Source organism: Xenia sp. Carnegie-2017, unplaced genomic scaffold, assembly GCF_021976095.1.
Source record: "Xenia sp. Carnegie-2017 unplaced genomic scaffold, XeniaSp_v1 HiC_scaffold_20, whole genome shotgun sequence".
Classification (NCBI taxonomy): Eukaryota; Metazoa; Cnidaria; class Anthozoa; order Malacalcyonacea; family Xeniidae; genus Xenia; species Xenia sp. Carnegie-2017.
The window spans coordinates 8,815,264-8,834,268 of record NW_025813483.1 but is presented as its reverse complement, the minus strand read 5'-3'; the positions used below and the strand labels follow the sequence as shown (position 1 = coordinate 8,834,268).

Genomic DNA, 19,005 nt, shown 5'->3' with positions numbered 1-19,005 from the left:
ACCTGCGCACTGCGGAGTTCCGTCGTGGCAAATGTGGTACGAGAAATTACCGTATTAGGGGTGGGTGGGGTACCAAAGTGGATACCGTTACAAAACATGGCTACGGTATCGATCTTTTGTGTTCCACGTTTTTTAAGAAAAACTCGTATTTTGGAAAGTGTAACAGCAACGTTTCAAGGAAGGGGTCGGTCAAACTATGCTTCTACGTTTTCTTATGTCGCTGATTCAACGCAATTTGATGGTAAATTTAATGAATATTAAATTGTACACGTGTAAAACTAAAAATTAAGTGTTCTATAATTTAAAAGATTGCTAAAACTGGTCTTTCTGATCATCGGGAAACTCTCATCCGATTACCTAATGATTATCAAAAGGGGGATATGAGGATTGTTACCACATATTTGATACACAACTGGAATTGTAAACATTCCCATATTAAACCCCTTTCACTCCCTTTAGCTATAGCCCATAAGTGCAATATTTTAATCAAAAGTTTTGCATTGATTTTCATGATGAATAAATCCGACAGATTCAACTTTTAGTATTCAGTCAGCAACCTTTATCCTGAAATATTTTGAACTGATGTAAATGTACTGTATTACTTATGTACAAAGTTTGTTGCAAGTTTGAAAGTTCATCATGATTTTGGAAATGTCCAAGTCTATGAGCTACAGCTCTTTTCTTGTAAATTGAAAGGAAATTTTTTAAAAGCTGTTTGCAAGTTTTCAGTGAACTTCAAAACTTGGTCAAAAATTTGCAAAGTACCTCTACAGAGACAACGTATGTATTATTGTTGCACGTTTATGCCCCATCCCATTTAAGTAATTGTTATTGTTGATTTCTCATACAAGAAATTCATCATTTCAGTCATGATGTACCTTACATGCAGATCATTGAAAGCTGCATAAGTTAAAATGGCAATCTCTAGAAGTGAGGAGAACAATTGCTTTTTAACATTGCTTTAAGAAAACACACAGGTTTAATGGACTTCAACCACAATCATTCATTACTTTTGCAGTTACAACCCTCAAGGTCAAACATCAAGAGTAAAATACCCATAAAACTAAATTGGTTAAGTCAAACTGTCATAAATATTTATTTTTTTGTAAGCAACAATAATTTATGGAATAATTTACCGAGGGACATAGCTAAGGAACACCATGATAATGTTTTCAAACCTAAGCTTTTGCATCATTTTCGACAACATATTGATGGTTAATTTATGATATCTAAATTGTATATCATAATTTTGTTGTTTGTTGTTATGTAAGTTTGTGTATTTATAGTTTGACTTGTTACGTAAATCTTAATTAGTATGGAGAGGTGAACAAGGGCTAACCTCTTTCACTCTCTTTGACTTTGTTATTGCCCTAACTCTGCCTTTTTCTGTAGTTCACATGATAAATTACAGGCAATAGAAATACAAAGAAATTAACCTGATGATAAATAACTTGTCGCTAACACAACTAATGCTTAATATTCTTTACATGATCCATTGACTTAAGGTGAAAGTAAAAGGATGAACCTATTTCAAGCCTTGACAGATGCTATGGATATTGTACTTTCATCAGATGAAACGGCAAGTATGTTGCTCTATAAAATTATTTGACATTTTTCAAGCATTACAAAGCCAAGCATTTCATTCTTCTCTCAAATTATTCTTGCAAATGTATTAAAGTCACAATTGCATTTGAGCACAACTCTAACAATTACGCATTTAACTTTAATAGAAATTCACTGTGAGGCGTTTTTGAAATGGGGCAGTCAAAAAAAACAAAATAGTAAACCACTATAATTCAATAAATGCCGCCTATCAAATAAACGCCTCACATCGAATAAATGCCCCCCCCCCCCGATGGGTAAGTTTGTTTTAGATTCTTACATTGGATGTCTCTCTAGTAAATACCCCTTTGTAATAGATATCTCCACCACATTACCATTGTCATACTATCATTAGAATATGGGTCGTCGAACGGGCTCAGAAGCCATATATTTAGTCGTACTTTTGTTTTCATTTGTTCACACTGAGGTGAGCCGCTATAATCTAATGCTCCAGGCATTAATTAGTTCATTTACAATGGATTATCTTCAAGCGCTTGACTTTAGTTAACAAGCTCACGCGTTTGGTAAAGGCAGAAAAGAACCAATGAAATTTTAGTTCACAGACCTCAAGAAGCTTTAAAAGCCTGATTTTCGCTTCGCTCGTACCTGACAGTGGTACAGGACCGTAACGTAGTGAATTGTACTGTTGAGCATGCGCAGTAGCACTGTCGTTGAGATCAAGCAATTCTCGTACTTAGCTTTGTAGTACATTGAATTTCAGTCATAAGTAACTACAATGTGTCTTTATTCACGTTCTTTGCTTTCTTTAACAAAAAAATTTGAGCGCCCTGTTCCGTCACGTCTTCCGTGTTACAAATCGCTGAAGAAATGAACATTTCGTGCACAACAATACAGATGCAAGATAGACAATTTCTCATTCATTTTTCTAGTTGTTTTTGGTGAAGACGTTGCATTCGGTGGCGTGTTTAGGTGCACCGTCGGACTTCGAGATAAATACGGTTAGTTTTATGGTTTTAAGGCGAATTTTTCCGACATATGACAGGCTCAGAAAAAATTATTGTTTGCGTCGGTAGGTAAAGACAGAGTATTTAACACTCCGTTGTCAGAACAAGGCATAGTTGGTTTTGGCATAGGAGCAGCCTTGGCTGGTGCAACAGCCATAGCCGAAATCCAGTTCGCCGATTATATTTTTCCCTCGTTCGATCAGGTAAAAAACGTTTAGTTTTTTTGGGTTTATGAGCTAGGGTTGTTTTAAACTAAAATTTCTGAAGAAACTAAGGAAAAAGTTGTAAAATCCTGTGGCTTTTACCGCTTGAATCGCCGTTTTATGACTTCTTAATTTTTCCCTTTTTCAATGAATATTTATCATTTTTATTTACACACTTAAAACAGTTTTGTTTCTTTCATGGGCATCTTATCTTCGTAAATATATAAACACCCACGACAAGCAAATGCTTAGACTCGCACTCTTCACAATTTTCAGCGCGAGCAAAGAGATAAAACTAGACAAGGGAAAGAAAACTTTTTACTTCATAGTTCCTAGACTCGATTAATTCTTTCAAAAAAATAGATCTTGAACGAAGGGAGCAAATTTCGCTACCGGAGTGGTAATTTGTTTGACTGTGGAAAGTTAACGATACGCGCTCCATGCGGTGCTGTTGGCCATGGTGCTCTGTATCACTCGCAATCCGTGGAGGCATTTTTCTCGCATATACCTGGGGTGAAGGTAACCGGCGTAAAATGGCCGCTTAGGTTAAGCGTGTACAAGGGGAGTGACGACAAAAAAGCAGCCTCCCAAATTAAATTATTGTTATGGACTCGTCAATCACAGAGAAATGTTACTGAAATGAGGTCTTACTGTTGAAGAATAAATGAAACAAAAATGCAATGTTGACAATTTTCTGTACTAAAACTTAAATCACACAAGTAAAAGAACAATAAATTTAAGAAATGGCAGGCATATTTCTGACATCAGAGTATTACTGTTCTGCAAGGTTATTTATCACAATTGCGCTGAAGAAACTATTGCTCTACGGTAAAAGCAATCGTTTTCATACACGTATCCTCTTACTATCAGTCAAGATACAGTCGATGAAAAATTTTTTTCAATTCCTTGTTGGTCGTCCCTTAGGTTACAGACCAGCTTTGTAACGAGCAAAAACATAAAGTTTCATGTATGATTCATTTAAAATGAACTCTAATTACCATAAAGATAGAATTTTTAACAATAATATGTTTTGTATAAGCTTTCTTTTTTAAAGATTATGCACATACGAAAATAAATGAGTTTTTTTAATCCGGTCACGTACATTCATCGATGTCTTTAAGTAAGCCCATAATTTTTATGGGCCTACTTTTTTGTTCACTCCCCTGTACATGTGCCTGTTTGCAGTATCATTGGTTTCCCTGTTTCCAGTCTCCTCGCAGTTTTTCTGCTTTCGTTTTCCGTAGATTGTCATACCAAGAGGTCCCACTCAAGCAAAAGGATTGTTGTTAGCATCTATTCGAGACGATAACCCCGTGTTGTTCTTTGAACCGAAAATATTATATAGACAGGCTGGTATGAGGGGATTTTATTATAATTTGTTCTTTATAACATGCTGCGATTGTTGCACTAGAGAATTTTAGCACGACGTGTCAACCAGAAAAAGTCACGTGATCGTCGCTCTGCGGTTCAGGTTTAGGTTAACTATTCCTACCCTTCTAGTGGTAGGGGCTTATTTACTGCAACTTTTTAGTACTTTAATAAGTGATTTTTCATTTCCAACAATATATTTTTATTTGAGTATACAATATGAATATTTATTGAATATTTATTGACAAACTGTAAACAAAACAACTAATTTTAGCTTGGGACAATGCGAATTGTAGGATACAAAAGCAAACTTGTCGAAAAGGCAAACCTCGACGGCAAGCGGGTAGTCGAGGTTGGCCGTTCAACGTAAACGCCAAGCTAAAATTCCATTGTTTCGTGGGACATGAGACATACCCATTTAATATCCCCAGATTACATCCCACGCACAATCAATGCATTTGTTGTTTGATATACAGCTGTGATGCTTTAACGCGTGGTGCGCGTCAATTGGATAGTCGTGCACATGTAATCCGTACACGTCATTTTTGGCAATAGATCGTACTCTAGTTATTACATAAATATTATGTCACGTAACTATCCTTTACTCCCCCCCCCGAACTTGCTAAAACGTGTATTTTTTATGAAGTGTGAGAATCGCTTCCAAGCACAATTGCTAAGCATTTAAAATCGTTATTAAATATACTATACGAAATGTATGTTCTGCACGAAATAAACTTATCCGATATGTGATTAATCATGCCTGCTATCACTATTTGCTGTAATGATAAATTTGCAGTGTACAAAACAAATTGTAATATAAATACGATCCATATATATAAAATGATGTTTCTGGAAAATTTTATTAAGTACTGTGCCATGGTTTGTAACCTAATCTCGGTAAAGCCAAACTCGACTTTAGGAATACCTTCTATAATAGTAATGAGCTTTCAGTCAAAACCATGTCATAACTCCTGTGGTTTAAGCTTTGAATGTCGTAACCTTGGCATCATCTATCGGCAATGACAAAACAAGTTACTGAAAGACAAAATCAAGGCAAAACATGCATGGACAGTCTGATATCTTAAGATGAAAATTGAACGTTATCTATTCATAAAAAATCACAAAATTTATGCTCTTTTTGTAAGTTTTATGATGGTCAATCGTATATACATATTGAGAATGTCAGCAGCACTCAGTATATGAAACTATAACGTATTGCTTATCGCGATGTTTCCAACAGCGATGTTCAAACATAACAGAAATGTTTGACTGGTTCTCGACATGACACGCTGTTGAAACCATTAAAGCTATACAAGGATTCCCAATTCACGGTTCCACTCGACGGGGATTCTTCATTGTGTGCATTCAAGTCAATAGCAATCATAATAAATATGAAAAGACAGCCGAAAAGTCAAGTTCTATAACAAAATTTCATGCTCTTTACTTTTTGATATAGTTGAAAATGTACCCGTTGGAGATTACGAACTGCCTCTATCAAAGGCTGAAGTCGTTTTGGAAGGTAATTCAACCGTCTGGTATTGATTTTTATATCTACAGAGCTTGCTATGTACATGGAGTGCAATGTTACTTTAGGTTCCGATGTTACAATGGTCGGTTGGGGTACGCAAGTCCACGTACTTCGTGATGTAGCGCAAATAGCAAAAGAAAAACTCGAAATTTCTTGTGAACTCATCGATTTGCGAACAATTTTACCCTGGGATGTGGAAACCATCGAACAGGTTTGTTGTTACTGCGCGCCGATGGTTTTAAAAGCTGTCAAACTGTTTTGATCTCTTGTTTCATTGTTTACAATCCGCAAGTATAGGCCGTTTTTTTTACTAAACTTTAGCACAATAAAATAAGTGAGAATATCTTCGTACCTTTTTAGTCAGTCAACAAGACTGGAAGGCTGCTGATTGCACACGAAGCCCCAAAGACAAGTGGGTTTGGTGCCGAAATCGCTAGTACAATACAGGTCAGTGTGGTAAAAATAATGATTACAAAAATGCATCAATCGAGCTGAGACTTTGGCGAAGAGCCATAGAGCAAATATGTATTCTGAGAGGATAGGTCGACGTTTCCGGCATTTTATATTCTACACTCCGTATTTGTTATCTATTCGTTGATAGATCGTGATTAGCAAAACGATCAAATAATTGTCACATTTTAATTATAGGCAAGGTTATCAACTATTTTCACTTACGGTCACGTAGTTCGGACATACTCTGTCAACAAACCTGTTCTCGATACTGACATAGCTTGATCAATTTGTGTTAGTTGAAAAGCGCGCTTGCAAACTGCATAATCAAAAGTTCAATAAAAAGTGTGTTTAATTATAAGATTGATAATAAGATAATTAAAAAAAGAAAGATGGCGGCCGCACGTTTTTGCGAAACTTTTCGAAAAAAACCCGTTTAGGATTCACTAAGGTTCGGATTTCATTATTCTCGCAAAGGATTAGTTCACAAAATCACATCCCAGTTTTTATTTCCATTGCTTGTTTCTCTACCTTGTAGGAACGTTGCTTTCTGTCGCTGGAATCACCAATACAACGCGTGTGTGGCTGGGACACGCCATTTCCGCACATTTTCGAACCGTTTTACATTCCCGATAAATGGAGGTGCTTTGAAGCGATTAAAAGACTGACAATTTTTTAATTTTATGTGCTATGATAATACTTTAATGCAATGATATCAGAATTATTGTACAATTATAATACTAAGCCATGTTCACTTTAGAAGTCGCATTCGTTTTCCAAAATCCAGGAATAGATTTTTACATCGACATAAGGATCGAGCGTTCTCTTGAACAGATATGAGAGCGACAAGATACGAGATTAAAGCGAGTCGCCAGGAATTCTTCGTTTTCGGGCAACTTTGGTACACAAATTGCCTTCAGAGAGCAAAAATACATCAGCTTGTGAATTTAATAATTTTATTATATCGCCAATATCCGTATTTAATTACTTGCCAAGCGTTGTTGAGCCGTTGCTATGGTGAAACGAGAACAGTTTGTTACTAATGAGTTCTTTTCATGTTTTTTGATTAAAAATACTAAGTACCATTTCCTTCAATATTGGAACTTTGATTTCGATATTGTTCTACAAATAGAGTTTATTTTTTTGGCGTTGACGAACAACGATAAAGATTAAACAACCCCAGAAGATTTCCATGAGAAATTTAGAGAACATGAGTTTTCGCCCAAAACCGTTATATTATAGTCATGTCATCATGATAATTTTTTTTATATCCCAAGAGTAAAACATATGATCCAAAATGAATGCGAGAGTAGCAGTTTGTTATATAAAAAGTATATAACGCACTGAAAAAAGAGTAGAACAAATAATGGCCGCCGCCTGGCTTCAAGTCAAGCACTAAGTTGCGTTATCCAGTCTTTATACATATCAGTGCTTCGAAATTGCAAAATTATTTTTAAATACCATTTTTAAATAATCACAGCAATTTAAACAAGCATTAGTTTGGGCAACGAAACCAAGACCAATTTTAAGAATCGTGCTTCATTGCCTTCGTGCATGGTGGATTCGCGACATGAATAATTCGGAATGCGGCAACCGTGGACCAAGATTTAGAACACACTTAGGCAAAAATTTTAGATCCATGCAAAACCATAAGCCTATTTTTTCAGTATGCATCTTGAAGATGGTGAATGTGCGAGGAAAAGCATAAAATGCTCTGATGATCTACACCATATCGCACAATTCAACGTCACTTTGGATTCCTTGTTCGAAACAACCGAAGAATTTCGTTGCTCGTAGATTCGTAGGGGAAGAGTGCATTAAAAATTTTAGAATCAAACGTCATTCGAGGTTTCTCTAGGGAAACGAGTTTTATCAGCCGCTAGGGAAGGAATTTGTTCGTGGAAAGTACGCAGTCAGGGAAAAGCTCGAGAAGAAAAATTGACAACTGAACGTATGTGGGCCTGTGAAGATTTCTTTATTTCTACGCTTTATGCAGCTCAAATAAACGCCTCATACTTCAATTTACTATTTCAGTTCAAAGAAACGACTTGCATTCCCTTATACGACACTTTAATAGTCAAAATAATCTCAAACGATGAAAGGCTTTGATAGCAAATCTAACGGTTTTCCCTTCTGACTTCTATCAATCTTTGCAAATAGCTATCGTAGAATTGTTTAGTAATTTTTAATAAGTCAAGGTAAACTATCAACTCGTATTAAGATATTCATATAGCGATGTTTGTCCTTTAATTTTCCTGTTGTTGTAACAAGTTTTACCCCCTACAGGTGAATTTGCAAAAATGTTGATTACGCAAACCGTTATGTAAAACCATGCGAAACATAGCGCGTTTTCGATTCAGTATATGTCGTAAAAGAACTTCCAATCAAATATCCTTTTGTTCCCCCGTACTACACATCAACCCACATATCTAAGCATCACTCTTTATACATTTATTGTGACATAAATGCAAACTGTCGACTAGCGCATTTCGCTGTGCTTATAAAACAACATAATCATAATAAGCCATTTTTTAGTCTTAACTCATTACATGTTCTCACAACAAGAAGGATGTTTATTGAAATACGATAACAGAAAAACTCCAAGTCCCACACGTTAATAGTTACCAAGCCCAGTTGGTGAATCTTGTAAAGACTATAAAGAGAATATTCTTTATTTCATTCTTCAATGTGCGATCATATTGGAAGTTCTCAAAATTCATTTGGCACTTGGTTTTTCTTTCATGTTTTCTGTTAGATTTTACGCAGATTTTTCTACGATAAGAATATCGCACTTTAAAAGTCAGATATCAGAACTTTGGAATCTGTTTGAGCGACGTTAACCCAATTACAGAAGTTGGTTCATAAATAGCACATAATATGAGCACCCTGCAGTTGTAATAAAAGCGTTATTTCAATATCGGATTAACTGTTTGACTTAAAATATCAAATTGAAATAAAGGCAAAAATATTTTTAGTGTGATTTAATGGGAACACTCATTTCGTAACATGTTTACCAATGTTATAAATAAAGAAATCAAACACAGACAAAACAAAGATTAGAAAAAGCGTTATATGGTGAAACTGAAATCAACAGAAAACTGTCGAAATCAATTGAAAGCGTTTAAGTGCACTCACAATCAATAAATACTGTGTTCAAGTATTAAGAATGCTGTCTAAGACACTGAGAAAACGGGAGATTTTACACATTGTCTCGTTTTTCCATATTTCTACTCGTATCAAGCAATGATAAATGCAAATTAACGAACATTTCGATATTTTTTGTAAATCACAAAGAAATACAAAGTTTCACATTATTGTCTATTTCTAGTGAGCACTGAGCAGCTTCAAAATCAAACTTAACAATAAACCTCAAACATAACTGATTCAAACGTCAAACTCATCACGTACTTGATAGTTGATAGTTGATACGTTGTATGCGACGTTTGGAGCGGGACCAATACTTCGAAATAAGCAGAATTTAGAACGAGATTTTTTGACGTCAAAGAAAAATCAAAAGCAGTCAAAAAAGCCATCGGCAGCACAGAGACTAAAGAATGAAGTCTCGTGTTGAAAATTTTCCAATTTTTTGACCGAACACAAGAATTAGTACCATTTACATTGTGGCAGCTTTAACTGATTGTTCAAATTTAATTAATCTCATTTTATAATTTATCTCGTATCAACCATGGCTTCTGCGAAGAACTTAACGTTCGGTTTAGGAGGTAAATCACAATTTATTATCGACATGACATTAACCAACTGTTCAGCTCAACACAATAAGTTATTAATGCAAAATAAAACATGTCTTTTGCACCTATATATATATACTGTACTTACGGAGATCAAATAAACAAAACTTCCCATATATATATATATATATATATATATATATATATATATATATATACCCAGTTGTCTATTGCTATCGCGTAACCACGCTTGAGACCCTTCGTGATATTTCGTAACACTACACACGAGTGGTATCGTGGTGCATTGATAACCACTTTGTTAAATCTTTTGAACAATATGCATTATTCCAAAGTAATCAAACTGCCTGTCTGTCATTGAACCTCCTACAGCAGCATTAATTGAAGATGCCGTAAAAATGACGAGATAAGCTCACACGTCTTGTTTCTCTATCAACTACGTGATATGATCACCCATCTGAAAATTCTATCTTGTGATATGGTGAAAGAATACGTTGCGGCTTTTTCTGTAGTAAGTAATCACGTGAAATGCATCCTTTTCTCCTTTGCTGTCACAAGTTGAAAGGCCGAAAGTAAAGCGGCGTACAAACTCTGTGTTCTTTAACAACAACAATCATTTGCAGGATGGTCACTTCCTTATATTTCCAAACTCTTAATTTCTCAGATCAAGTTTTGATGTTTCTCTATTTTTTCTTTCATATCTTCTTTCTCATTTTCTAATATTTTGTATCGCAGACGCTACCGCGTTTTAGCTAAGACAGAACTCCAAAATGGTTAATCCTGAAATGTCTCTATGCACAAATACAACACATTTCGATAAAACACGACTCCACTGTTTTGTCTCTTTCTAAATTCTGCATTTTCATCAACCTTTCCCTTTTTGACAACTTCTTTAGCAGAGCCGAGTTTTCAATGCAAACATCTTCGGTGTCCAGACCTGCGTTTGCAATTATCACACCTTCAGTTTTTTTTCAAATCAGTTTTGCTTATCCAATGGCATGTTTTTGTTCACCTTTCATTGCGATGCTGCTAAAAACACATACAAGACTCCTGCATTAGCATTCACAAAAGTGCTTAGCGTAGGACAAAGACAAATTCAATGGAATAATTATTATTCTGTTTCGTTGAATTGCCGGCCTGTACAAGTTTTCCGACTTTGTTGTACCATTTGCAGCTATAAATCATAGGCATTGGAGCATTTTTAGCGAAGGTTACACCTTACTGAAAATATCATACCTCTCACTCGCATTCAAGTTAGCACGCGTAAAGACGATTGCGCTCATGCGTCACCTTCATGTACGGTTCGTGCAGTACACGTGTAAGGCTCGCATATTGGCCAATACGATGGAAAGCGTGAGTCAAAGCACGGCGAAACGAATTACGTATGACTTAGGTATCTTGCTTCCAGCATAATTATCTTTATTGTATTTCTGCACTTATTATACGGTATTGTCTACAATGCTCTCGCGCATGATGCGTGAAAAAAACAAACGAAAGTAAATAATAGAAAAATAATACCCCCCATGGTATAAAAGAACAATATGCGAACAAGACAAGTATGGGAGTAGTTAACATTAGAACGAAGCTTTACAAACGATGCATGTATGTATAATTTTCCAAAAATGTCGTGCATTTTCGTACATTGAAATGCTTAAATGCGACTCAATACTATAATTATCTACTACATACCACATGCTTCGTTTGCATGGAACTCTAATTACATAATGGATGTAAGTTGAGTATAATTGATGGTGTGATTAAAATTAAAACTCATTTTTGCCTTTTCAATACATTACTCATTCTCGAATCGACTCGATGACACGTCGAATACTCTTCTATCCTTCGCAAAATGTTACACTCCCCCCCCCCTGCGTAGCCGAGTTCTGTAACGAATAATCACGTATTGTTGGAAAGCCCAGGTGTACGACCGAGTAAAAATATAATACCAACATAACCTAAATGATTCTCATTCGAAAATCATTGACAAAAATCAGTCGACAATGATTATACTGGGCAGACTCGCCAATAGGAAATAATAAGAAACAATAATAAGAAATAGGTTGAGGTCATTGAATGTCAATGATACTGGCCTTTCATCACGATATAAACAAGTTCAGTCTTGGGCAAATTTGTACTGAAAGAACTGTTGATATTAATCGCTGCGTATTGTATTCGATGTTACTTCTACTTCAGCGCGTTGGCCGCTTCGTCCTGTTTATTTCAGAAACCAGAAGGCTGTTATCTCAGCTATCATAATTACATGTTCAACACTAACTGGCCCCACTATACATCTCATTTGCGAATTATTCTTAAGAGCATTCCGCGTCTGAGGCTCATAGATTAGCTAAATTGCCGCATTTATATACTACGTACTTTTAATCAAGTTAGCGTGATGTGAAATATCTATGTATATATAGCTACAAAAACGTTGAGGCAAAATTGAGACGTTTCGACCCCTTCAAAAATGAAGTTATTTAAACATGTCAATAATACACTGTCTGTTGTCGTAACCACGAAACTGGACTGTACAATTTCCAACAAGCACAAAAAGAGCAGAAGTCAAAGTCTACCTTATAAGACATACACGAGATTACAAACACTCTTGCGAAAGCATAAACATTGCACAAACAATAGTAACAATTTTAACACCCCCCGCAACCATCGCCTGACGAACGAAAACATTAAATATATTCAAAGTCTTAATTTCTCGTCCATCCCATGTGGAGTAAGATGGAAGTTTATAACGATAACATAGATCGATTATAATCTTTAAGAACAATATAGATGGGCAAATTAGACAAAACATTAATGGCGACAATGATAAAGAACATAAACGCCACAACTGCGTTCTTGCAACAAGTTTTAATTTCAGATGATTGACATCACTACTTTATAAAGCTTGACCCCAACACTTACTTCCTATTATCCAGATTGCTCCAATAACGAACTAGATCCAAAAGAGACGATTCAGGACGCAAAGCATATTTGCATGAGAAGTAGATGATTTCCGACGGTAAAGAAAAAAAAAAGTTGAACGTACAAATTCTACGTGAGCTATTAAAGCGGTCTCCGAAAATGGCTGCCATTTACATTTGATGCTATGGCAATGCAAATGGAGTGAAACTATGCGACGATATTCATTGGGTGAAAGAATCTCTCTTAGCGACAAACGAATGACCGAGAATATTGATGTTATGCACAGCACTTGTTCGACTATACACTAAGAACATATGTTCTAATCTAATTTGCTTTCCCTTCTCATAAAGTGGCAAGTACGAGAAATGACAAAAATTTAATTTCGTAGGCCCTCAGTATCGACCGTAAATAATTCGAGGTGTAAACTTCTATAAAAATTGCGAGTTTGATTAGTGTACGAGTAGATCCTTTCATAGCATAACACTTGACATGTCGATATAAAGTCGGGGTTTCAAAATGTGTTGTTTATCTCGGTCTTTACAAACGAAAGAGCGACAGAGATCGTAATAGCATCGTTGTGCTGAAGCGTATAGGGTTACAACGTCAAAATAGGTCAAGTATGGGGGAAGTAAGAATACGATTCAATAACTGAAAAAATATGTTATTGTCAACAATAGCAGAGTACATAATTCAAAGGATTAGGCTTTGCTAAGAAAACCTAGTCACATTCACAGTTAAAAAATTGCTGCCACGGAGAATTATACGTGCAGCAGCAACTCAAAAATCATGAGAACAAAATTGAAAGTTCCTTTATTGTTCTCTCTTCTCCATGGCTATTTAAACAGGTCATACATTGTTCCGTACTAGTGAAACAGCGAAACACACTACAAGTACATTCTTGGGTCTACATGAGCATATTAATACAAAGCATTATACCAAGATGCCAGCAAACGGTTACTTATGTAGAGTATAGTCTTCGTTAATACGAGCCAAACAAGATCGCACGAATCCACAAGCGAAGTAGGGGTTTATGGGTAAATCAACCAGCCAGAAATACCTATGTCAAAGCGTGGAAAAATCACGCAAAAATACAGTACGGTCGTTACCATCAAGTGTTATAGTGGCTTTAACTGGCCATCGGAGCCAGCGAGTTACCGTGTGAATAAAATCGGTATCGATGATGGTGATTAGTGGGGCTGTGTAAACGGTATCCAGGTCCTTTGTAATAGCAATGCGCTGATGCGTGATGTTGCGAAAATCGAGCAGGCGACGGCCTACAATAATAATTCATTTCGAGCATGCCATGTTCGATGCTGTTCGCTATTTGCTCTATCACCATCAGGGTCTGCTTGCGTTCGTGATTCATGAGACAAACGGTCGAATTGGCGATCGTGCGATGCAATATGCGCAGGTATTCGCACTTGACGCGCTCCTCGCCGTAAAAATGATCTTGCAGATATTTCTGTAATTTCTTTACTTGCGTGTCGAGGTCTCCGAAATCAATGAAGAAACGGCTGCACATGTAGCGTTCCATGTTCCTGATCTCCTTATCATCTTCTGGCTTGTACCTTTTTACTAGAAGGTTGCAGTACTTCAGGAGACCACCACCTCGTATCTCTTCAGGATTGCGAGTGGCGATTAATCGATTGTCCAAATGGTGTAGAGCAATGCCGATGTCCCCGTACACTGACTCCGCTAACACGGTGGGGAAAAAGTTCGATTTGATTGGCAAAGTTGATAGTTTGAAAAAACTCAAAAGAGAATCCAGATTGATTTGAAATGAGTCGATAGAAAACTCAAAAGGTCGCTTCATTGTGTCGACAAACTTCAATTCCACATTTCGCCCCTCGTCATTTGACAGCGAAATGAGCGACCAACGATTGCAATCATCTGTAACTTTGACCAGTTTCTTAACATAAGCATCCTTCAATGTGGTACTAAACATTCGGTTTTTTCTTACTCCGTTAGGCAAGAAGTCAGTCAACGCTTCCATAACAACGTCGAAAATCATATGAATTCGTCGTGGACATGATAAATCGATTCCAAATATCAAGTCTATGTCGTTGAAAGTATACTTCTTGTCCTGACAAAGTACGTAGCTTGCTGCTCCTCCATTCAAGCGAATATCTCGTAATTTAACGCCTTTCTCGCGTAGCCGAGATGACACGGCTTCGACTAAGTCTTTGAGAACGACTTTAATGGTGGGAAAGTTGCCTCGTCCATGTACTTCGACGGTGCCGCTCAGCACTTCCCCAAGACGAACAACTTGTTCGTATGTAAGCACTGCGAATCGTTTCGCTTCGCTTTCAGGCATCGTCGCAAATTGCTCCATAGTTTGTTCAGTCTTCGCTTCTTTAGCAAACAGCTTCGGTATACGGGTTGTTTGAGCGACCTGAAGTTCGCTGGCCACGGTTGAGAGAATTAGTTTTTGACAACTTTGAAGAGAGAACTTCTTGCTTCGCAATGCCAGGAGAAGTGCTGAGTCCGCTATTGCTACAGTGTATGTGTTTAGTTCTTGCTTACATTGCCGGTCAATGATTGGTCGAGCTACACAATAATTGCGTAGTAACAAATAACAGACCAATTAACGTATGACGACATCAATCGAAACGGAAGTGTGAATACAGCAACATCCGCTTTACACTCACGCGCTATTTTGATAAAATGCGATGTTATCTCGCGTCCCACGTTTAATTTATAACAACGAAATAACGCAATTTTCAGAAATTCAATACATCAAACGGAAATTAAACTAGCATAAAACAAAGCGAGGTAATAAAATGTGGTCATAAAATGTACCGTATAATACAGGCGAATCAAATAACGAATCTGCGTTGTTATAAAAAGTACATTACATTAAGCCTGATATGATATAAATTATTCCAGTAGCTTTCTATCGCATTCATTATTTGTATGATCGTAGGCGGTCGAATGCTTTACGATGACACCAATATTTTCATAAATTACAATTGGAAAACTCATTTTACATGGACATAATCACTTCTGAGCGTTATTGTAATGTGCGATAATCGCGTAGGGTTTGATTAGTCGGCAAAAATTACATGAATAGGCAGTAGTTTAAGCGGTGTGGTGAAACACGAACCCTTATGTTTAGACATTGCTAAATGTTGGTACTGATAATTTATTGGCGTCAAATAAGGCTTATGGAAATTGAAATTTAAAGCCTGGCGTTGTAGCTTTTTAGCGAGTAGCTTTATTTAATACAGAGTTTGAACATTTGACATGGAATACAGATAGAATACTCAATCACGCCTTCCGTCGGTGAACAGTCGGCAGCAGCTATGCAGACAAAGTAATATCAAGTAAAAAACGTCGTCAAGGGATGATTAAGCGCTCAAATCATGAGCTGATAAAATAGAAATACGAGAATGTCGACATATGAATTCTATGAAAAATAACGCGTTCTCGAGAGAGTAAGCTATAAGGAAAAACTAAATTTTAAGGTATTGTATACAGTAATTGTATCAGAGTAGACGCATCGATGAAATCAACGTATTCTTCAAGAACTTACAAGCTCAAATCGTGAAACCGATAAGAAATGCCTAATTTTAACAACACAAAGAAAACTACTGCTTTTGAAAAGATTTAAAACACAAAAGAGGCCATTAAAGCTCGAACTTCCCCTAAGCAACGTAAGCCCAAACACCAACACAGACAACACGTACAAAAAATACTCTAATACGATTACAGCAAAAACAAGTTAACGAGAAAAGTTCTCTTGTGTTGGCCATGTATATAAAGCTTCGTTCTTACATCGATAGAACAATAACGCAAGGAGGTCTGAAATTACATCGAATCTGATCGTACAGGTGTTTATATCAGAAAGATCAGAAGGGGACTTCCCTTGCTACTTAAACTCTAATCACAAAATATGATCCCGAGCCTTTAAATCTACGACATCTCGAACAGGAAATTCAAAACGCACAACATAAATACAATAATATGGCTATTTTGTGTCAATTGATAACAAAAAATGTGGCTATTTGTAACAAATCGGAAACAGCAAACACATATTGATGTGTTAGTAAATACGGTACAAATAATTGCATAGCTACAAAAGGCGTAGCTAATAATGTAATACAAAAGCAAAAATGACCTCATAATCTGAGCTTGAAACATGATGCAAATCGGTCACAGCTGGTGCATAACAATGCTAGGAGTTCCCGTGACACTTGATTGTCAATGACCTCCGAAAACTGTAGTGGACTTACTCTATAGCATTAATGTTTGCATGCTTACTTGTGGTGGAACTATATAGGTTTTAATGATTTGTAAATCAGAGAAATTCTCAACAACAAGCGAATTAGTTTCATACAACATATGCGATAATTTTCATAACAATAAAAAATTCAGATAAAACAAAAAACTTGTTTTTGTAGCGTAAGAACGAAATGAAACATGATTTTGAGATACGTTAATTAAAAACGACTGACCATAAATTACATATAAATCACTCAAGTTATGTAAATGCACACAAAGGTGAAAAGAAAATCCTAACAGTTCTAGAAAATCTTTTAAGACAAAAAAGGATCTCGTGTCATGGTTTCTTTAAAGTGTGTTCAAAGTACAGCGATGTTAAATTTATTGTTCAACATGCACATGCACATATTTTAGACATAAACTTATTTATCTCTCAAACACTTAAAATTCATTGCAAAATGGAGTTTTACTGAAAATACATTGACTATTAATTTCGCATACTGGTGATCAATCAATTGGATAACTTTAATACTTGCCAAAATATTGTCCTGCGCTGTGGGACACATTTGAACGAAGACTACAGGGTCTATCCAACATCGCCCACATTACTTCCACAACAAAGTAAACGATAGAAAACAAAGCAGAAAACGAGCAGTCGAATAATAGAAACTTGGCAAATGAAGCATGAATTATCGGAATCAGTCGCGTGCAGCTGTTCGATAACGATGCAAATAGATTTTCGCGTCGGAAGCGTTCGCAATCTCAAAATAATACATCGTAAGCAACTCGTGGGTGGAATACGTAGGGTTCGGCGTCATTCGGCAGCTGCAAGGATATGTTTTAAAACAACGAAAGCGTGTGTCATTAAGCGTAGGAGCAGCAGCTGCATTGAAATTTGAAGACTAAAATAACTTGTTTCAGACACAGCTACACAAATAAGAAATCAAAACCACTATGCTATAGATATTTAAGTTTGCTAAGGCAAAAAGGTAAAAATGCCGTGTGTTTCAAGGCATTTCTAGAAATACATACATGGTTATCAGAAATACATGCATAGCTAACGAAGATATGCAAATGAAGACACACGATGAGTTAAATCTACAACGAATTTCTCGAAATACAATGACAATGTTGCCAGCCTTCACAACACGAGGAAAATACACATCATAAAATGTTTTCATATATGTCCAATGGGAATATTAATGATTCATATCCCAAATAAACGACGGTAGGGGCTTAATAATTACGTCACGGAGTTTCAAAACTTAAAAAATTGAAGTAACTGAACCGTTGTCATTGAAACAAGTTCAACATTTCTCGTATTTTATAGTGAAACAGACAAAACACTACAGATAAATTGTCACATGATAATATCGGCACTTTCTACGGAAGCTTCAGTGTTGATACGAAAGTTCTGAAAAAACGATATGACATTTGTTTTTTCCTTATCTTTGTACTGTTCATCTGCATAGGAACATTTTCAATTATGAATAGATTTAGTAAAATTGTTCCGTACATTAAACACATGTTACATTAAGTTATCATTGCAGCAACTAAAAAAGCGAAACGATTAAGGTAAGAAATGTTAGGAACAAGCGAATTCATTTAACATGAAGTATAAAATAAAAAACACATAGAGCTTCAAACTAAATCGCCGCCTTTGAGATAGAAACTGAAAGTGGTTATCAAAGCCAACTGTAATACTAACTGGAAACCTAACTCCAATACTGATACTGTAGGCTGCTATAAGCCTTGTTGAAGCCCACTAAGACGAATTTATAACTGAATTTTTCGGTAAATTACCAGAGACCGAGAGGAAAAACCCACCATGGCAGTTTTTGCTACTGTATTTAACGTAGAGCGGTTTTCATTTGGCCAAACGTTATCACGGAACTTCAAAAAACTGCTTCAATTTCGGTTTAAGACGGAGGCGAGGTCAACGTTCCAGGATATATACTACAGCTCACTGAGTTGTCATAAGTGTTTTTGACAAAAATGTCGTTGAAATCTGCGCAATCTGAGACTAAACGCGTCTTTATTTCATC

The 19,005-nt window shown here is 36.3% G+C and overlaps 3 protein-coding genes across 3 annotated transcripts in view; 1 reads left to right on the top strand and 2 right to left on the bottom strand.

Moving 5' to 3' along the window:
* The first annotated feature begins 56 nt into the window (after positions 1 to 56).
* Positions 57 to 6,875, top strand: LOC124441930 (2-oxoisovalerate dehydrogenase subunit beta, mitochondrial-like). Its single transcript, XM_046992406.1, has 10 exons — positions 57 to 241; positions 1,506 to 1,583; positions 2,493 to 2,561; positions 2,637 to 2,770; positions 3,134 to 3,289; positions 4,015 to 4,123; positions 5,595 to 5,657; positions 5,732 to 5,877; positions 6,027 to 6,113; positions 6,655 to 6,875. Exons 1-10 carry the CDS (start codon positions 97 to 99, stop codon positions 6,793 to 6,795), a joined length of 1,128 nt encoding a protein of 375 aa, XP_046848362.1. The 5' UTR covers positions 57 to 96; the 3' UTR covers positions 6,796 to 6,875.
* A 3,660-nt stretch (positions 6,876 to 10,535) lies between these two features.
* The window catches only part of LOC124441925 (protein GDAP2 homolog), a 30,553-nt gene continuing 22,083 nt past the window's right edge, over positions 10,536 to 19,005 (bottom strand). Inside the window, exon 15 of the mRNA XM_046992398.1 lies at positions 10,536 to 10,852. The gene's annotated coding sequence lies outside the window, so the exon portion shown is untranslated. The remainder of the gene's footprint in view (positions 10,853 to 19,005) is intronic.
* LOC124441929 (terminal nucleotidyltransferase 5C-like) lies at positions 13,385 to 15,454 on the bottom strand. The gene has a single exon (XM_046992405.1). The coding sequence runs from the start codon at positions 15,069 to 15,071 to the stop codon at positions 13,866 to 13,868; it is 1,206 nt and encodes a 401-aa protein (XP_046848361.1). The 5' UTR covers positions 15,072 to 15,454; the 3' UTR covers positions 13,385 to 13,865.

Excerpts from the sequence above, each read along its gene's own strand:
- LOC124441930 (XM_046992406.1), top strand. The coding sequence starts at position 97 with ATGGCTACGGTATCGATCTTTTGTGTTCCACGTTTTTTAAGAAAAACT. Across the intron at positions 2,562-2,636 it reads CGGACTTCGAGATAAATACG|GTAAAGACAGAGTATTTAAC; the intron begins GTTAGTTTTATG and ends TTGCGTCGGTAG. Across the intron at positions 5,878-6,026 it reads ATGTGGAAACCATCGAACAG|TCAGTCAACAAGACTGGAAG; the intron begins GTTTGTTGTTAC and ends GTACCTTTTTAG.
- LOC124441929 (XM_046992405.1), bottom strand. The coding sequence starts at position 15,071 with ATGGAGCAATTTGCGACGATGCCTGAAAGCGAAGCGAAACGATTCGCA.